The sequence below is a fragment of the Xenopus tropicalis genome, chromosome 6 (genome assembly GCF_000004195.4).
Source record: "Xenopus tropicalis strain Nigerian chromosome 6, UCB_Xtro_10.0, whole genome shotgun sequence".
Taxonomy (NCBI): Eukaryota; Metazoa; Chordata; class Amphibia; order Anura; family Pipidae; genus Xenopus; species Xenopus tropicalis.
In genome coordinates, this window is record NC_030682.2 from 95,070,891 (window position 1) to 95,076,434 (window position 5,544).

Here is a 5,544-nt window from a genome sequence, read left to right on the forward strand (position 1 = left end):
CTTTCCAATTTGGACAATGCCAGGAAGAGCCGAGCACCATAAAATTACTAACGCAAACCAAGTCACTTACCTGCAGCCCATGGGTTTCTTTGGGCTGCACCAGTGTCCCTGTCTTTCCCAGGTGAATGTGTCACTCACACGTGTGATGGGAAGGCTGACAGCTCGGACTAGGAACAGACTCATGTCTGCGCCAGGAGCTCCTGGGCATAGCGACTAGGTGTGAGGCGCCTGTTCCCTGCAGTATAACAGGAAAGCGGGCTGGAATCATCCATGACTTTCCCTTATAGTATCATGTGAAGCAATGTATTATACAGGATACTTATAGAGCTAACAATGAGACTGAAAGAGCCAAGCACGAATTAATAGGCGGAATACCGCCACAAAGCCGTGTATGTATATAGTTATTAGTAAGCAGGCTGATAGTGAGTCGGTGGAAGGGGGTGATATCATATAGATATGTATGCAAAGCGGGTAGGAGGAGGGTACAGCGGCGCTCTCTCCCCACACGGCTCTAGCAGGGAAAGTTTTGCTCTGTGAATTGGAATGAGGTCAGCTCTGGAGCTTCTCATTGCACGCGGTGATTATTATTGCATCGGGTTCCCAGCCAATGGGCAGCGGCGGGGCGGGGCTTGGCACGAGGAAGCGTTAGAAACAGCACGCCATTGGCTGGGGCCACTTTGGGGAAGGGATAAAGCCGAGTGAGGCGGAATTGAGGACCGCTCTTAGCTGCAGCGAGAGAAACCTGTATGAGAGAAGAAGGGGGGCAAGGAACATAAATACATACACATTCTGTACATATCTCTCACTCTGTGTTTTTGCCCGGCACTGTAAGCACCCTCACTGATTCAGGATTATTAAAGCAAAACTACACACTGACAGAGACTGCTCTGTACTCACTCTGGGATATCTTTCTATGCTTATCTGCAAACTTTCACATCTGCAAGGCTTCCTGGCTGTGCCGGTGCATGAAGTGGATTCGGGACTGTTTATTAACCGTAATAATTCTAATAGAGGGACTCTTGCAAAACGCCAGTGAGTGATGCTTGCCAGTGTGTGACAACTCCTGGAAAGTGACTGAGAGAAGGAGGAGAGCAGCGACCCAAGTGACTTCAGTGCATGTGAGAGGGGCTGGCTGGGGCACCGCTAGGGCTCTGTCTCTTTTATGGACTCCTTGTTTTTCATGCCCAAGTGCTTGAGCCGTGTGCCTCCCGTGCAGCCCCACAATTAATCGCAGCGGCGGCGGCAATGGTGCAACAAACCAACAACGCCGAGAACACGGAGGCAGCGCTGCTGGCAGGGGAGAGCTCCGAGTCTGGTGCCGGTATAGAGCTGGACATGGCATCCTCTCCCACCCCTGGCGCCACTGCCTCTACTGGGGGCAAAGCGGATGACCCAAGCTGGTGCAAGACCCCCAGTGGGCACATTAAACGGCCAATGAACGCCTTCATGGTGTGGTCCCAAATCGAACGGAGAAAAATCATGGAGCAGTCCCCAGACATGCACAACGCCGAGATCTCCAAGCGCCTAGGCAAGCGCTGGAAACAGCTTAAGGACGGCGACAAGATCCCTTTTATCAGGGAGGCCGAGCGACTGAGGCTTAAGCACATGGCAGACTACCCGGACTACAAGTACCGACCCCGGAAGAAGGTCAAGTCTGGCGGCTCCAAGCCCGGGGACAAGGCATGTGGCAGCCCCGGGGGTAGCAGCAGTCCCACGGGCAGCACAGGCTCAGGCAAGCCCCCAGTGAAGAAGAGCAGCGGCACCAAGCTGTGCAATAAGCCGCATACCAAGCTCGTCCTGGGCGCCAGAGCTTTCCCCGAGCAGCAGCCGTGCATTCCGGACCACCACTCGCTGTACAAGTCCCGGACTGCAGCCTCAGGCAGGCAGGAAAAGAAGCCAAAGCACCGGGTCTATATATTCGGGGGCGCAGGGTACCAAGGCTCCCCGTCAGTGGCTGTGCCAGCCAGCCCTACACTAAGCAGCAGCTCGGCCGAAGCCAGTGACCCGCTCAGCCTCTACGAGGATGGCAGCGGTTCCGCGCAGAACTCCCCCGGTTCCCCCTCCGAGCACGACGGCTACACGAGGGCGTCCTCACCGGCACCGTCCACCTCTCACTCCTCCTCCTCCTCCTCGGCTGCATCCTCCCCCTCCTCTGCATCCTCCTCCTCTTCTTCCTCGGACGAAGAGCTGGAAGACGAGCTGCTGGAGCTCAACCCGAGCCCGGGCTTCGAGAACATGTCCCTGGGTAGCTTCAGCTCTGCTGCCCTGGACAGGGACCTGGACTTTAACTTTGAGCCGGGCTCAGGCTCCCACTTCGAGTTTCCGGACTATTGCACCCCTGAGGTGAGCGAGATGATCTCCGGAGACTGGCTGGAGTCCAGCATCTCCAACCTGGTATTTACCTACTGAGCCAGAGGGGCGAGGAGCATATCCAGTATCGAGAGAGAGAGAGAGAGGCAGAGTGCGCTCTCTGCTGTAACTTTGCCTGAGGCAGAACTGACTGAACCTCTGCTTTACTTTAGTCAGAAAAGGAAACCACACAATGAAAATAAAAGGGATTGTTTTAGCAGCCCATGGGAACAGGAGCCCCTTTCTTACCCTGCAAGGATCCCAAAGCCTCCCGCGGAATATCTTCAGGCTGGGGAGGTGTGTGTGTGTGTGTGCGTCTGAGAAGGCTCTTGTGCTGCAAACAAAGCTGGGTACAGTTGTGACCCCAACAGAGCTAAAGCGACACTCAGAAAATGTGGGGAGAGCTGAAGGAAACGGTGGTCTGAATCTGGATCAAGTTCTTTAGCATTAATGTCACTTTTCCTTGCTTGAGGCACATAAGACTCTCCCTGCTTCCAGCACCAGTGTAGGCTGCACCTTCCAGCAGGAGAGGAGAGGAGGGAGCACCAGGTCACTGGAAGATCAAGTTTTTAAGACTGACATCCTTAAAGGGTGAGAAGGTACCAATAATAACCTCCTCATAACCCCTTTCTCTTAGAAAGTTTAAGGGGGGTGAATAAGGGGTCTTTTCATTTTAGTAGTAATGGGACTAATAATGGATTTGCACGTCAGGAGAAGGATGGCACCCTATGGGTCACCCAGCTTTTTTCTTTAACCATCCATGAAACCATGGATTTTTTTAAAAAAAAATTTTTTTTTAATTCTTTTGTATTAAGGACACTACTTTGGAAAGGAAGGCAGATCTTCTGAACTACATCAAGTTACATATTTATGTGGTACTGGGGGGAAAAGGGCGATTCTTTTTCTAAAAAACAAAGTGTGTTTCTCTTGCTCAGAATCGTGATGGTGTTGGATTATTTCACTGGTGGGTTAATATAGCATGTTATCCTGTCTATCTTTTAAGGTTTCTGTAAGACTGTTGAACAGTTTTAGTGTTAGGATAATATAAAAGCAGATAGATGGCGCTATGTTTGATTCCTATGAAAATCACCAGCTTTTTTCTCATTCTTAACTCTTTAAGGATTCAAACGCAACTCAAATCTGTGCTGGACTAAAAACCAATAATTCAGGACCAAATTTTTCTCAGAGTATGTATGTGTTATTACTCAGTAGATGTAAATGAAGACTGTTTGGATTTTTTTTTGTTCCCTTTCTCATTGGTGATCCATATTGTTTCATCTTGTAAATGTAATCAGATGCCATTTTATACGTGGACATATTTATACTGGCCAAACTTATTTTTTGTTGTTTGTTTTTAACTTTTACTTTACAAAATTTTTTTGTAGTTCCCTTACCTTGCCACACCATTTTTATGTCTCCTTCACTGAAGGGCTAGAGTTTTAACTTTTAATTTTTTATATTTAAACGTAGACTTTTGACACTTTTAAAATGAAAGAAGAGAGATGAAAACGTTTGATTATTTTCTCAGTGTATTTTTGTAAAAAATCTATAAAGGGGGTGTTTTAACTGGTGTCAATTGCTGTTTTGAATTTCCTAACAATATTAGAAACAGGGCGGCTGGTTGAAATCTCTTTAACAATAAAACATTGCACCAGCCTAATTTTCCATGTTTACACACTTCAATCTGCAGGCTTTTAAAGTCACAGCATCCCTTCCAGCCTAGTGCACTCCGCATTTACACCTCCAGAGTATTCTTTAATACACTGTATATTGGTTGAAAACGACAAAAATGTATTTGTATTAATCATATTTAGTATTTATATAGCGCTTTATAACTATACTTCAGAGTTTTGTTTCTTTTTTATTTTTCATGTGGACACCTTCTTTGTTGGGAGCCTTGCAGCACATTATTCTATTGGCACTGTTATTTTAGGCAGGCTACAAAAAGGAGAAAGGGGAGGGGGGGGGAAGAATGTTAAAGTTGCCTATTCCCAGTTGATAGGCATAGTGGTATGACAATGACCTGCACTCTTGTGTTTTTACTGCTAAGCAAATCTCCTTTATTTTCAGATGTTTGCTTTTTCTAATCCTTTTCTTGTTGGGGAGCTTGTAACAAAAGCTCGTCCCTTCTGCTAGTTTGTATTTAAATGCTTTAAGCAAACAGTGCACATAACAAGCAAAAAGGGATCCTGTAGCTTTAACTTCTAGACCACATTTTTGCACTTTTTTATACTTCAAAAAAAAAAAAAAAACCCGTGCCGTTTAAACCACTGGATCTATCTAAATGCCGATTTGAGTTCGCGACACTATGTACTGCGTTTTCATTCTTGTATTTGACTATTTAATCCTTTATACTTGTCGCTAAACTATAATTGTTTTAGTCTCTTTTTGGCATGATGATAGCATATGTATTCAGGTTTCTAGCTGTTGTGTTTTAAAATGAAAAAAAAAAAACTAAAGAAAGTGAAAACATCTTTGTACATTTAAGTCTAATATAATAAGCAAAAAAAAAAAAAAAAAAAGTGTGTTTATGTATTACATGACAGGCAATAGGACTAGGACTCTGTTTTAACATAATTTTTTAAAACTTTTTTTGTATTCCATCCTGTGCAATATGCCGTAGAAAATTTGTCTAACCATCAAGCCACAAAACAAAGATTTGAGGCATCTACCAATGCCAGCTAATCATGTCTATTTCACTGCCTGTCAGATTGTTGATATACCTTCTGTAAATAACTTTTTTTAAAGGAAATAAAATCAGCTGGAACTGAACCCTTAATCATGAGTGGGTTTGTCATTCTTGTATTCTGTATTTTGTGTGACTTCCCAGAGCTGTGTGACTAGTGCAGAGGGAGGAGCTTAAGTCTAAATTTAAAAGCATTGGTCCTTATGGTAAAAAAAAATAGAAATCTAAAATGTGACTGGGTAACATTGTAACCTCTCTTCTTAACACGTACAGTGAAAGTAGGGAAATAAAATCTTGGCAGGCAATTCCTCCAAGTAATGGAGCAGAGGCGCAGCTCATTCTGCTATCTAGGAACATTTCTAGGAGTACACTGGTATAGAAGCTCCCATTTTTTATTGAAGACACAATTAATACTCATTGATATCATGCTTGCCTTACCAGTCTTGACTGCTATTTGCTTTATAGTAACCCCTTTACACACATGCACTAAAAATAAAAGACCAATTGTA

The 5,544-nt window shown here is 45.0% G+C and overlaps 1 protein-coding gene across 1 annotated transcript; it reads left to right on the forward strand.

Annotated features, from left to right (window-relative positions):
• Positions 1 to 728: 728 nt before the first annotated feature.
• Positions 729 to 4,600, forward strand: sox4 (SRY-box 4). The gene has a single exon (NM_001045619.2). The coding sequence runs from the start codon at positions 1,246 to 1,248 to the stop codon at positions 2,407 to 2,409; it is 1,164 nt and encodes a 387-aa protein (NP_001039084.1). The 5' UTR covers positions 729 to 1,245; the 3' UTR covers positions 2,410 to 4,600.
• The last annotated feature ends 944 nt before the right edge of the window (positions 4,601 to 5,544 follow it).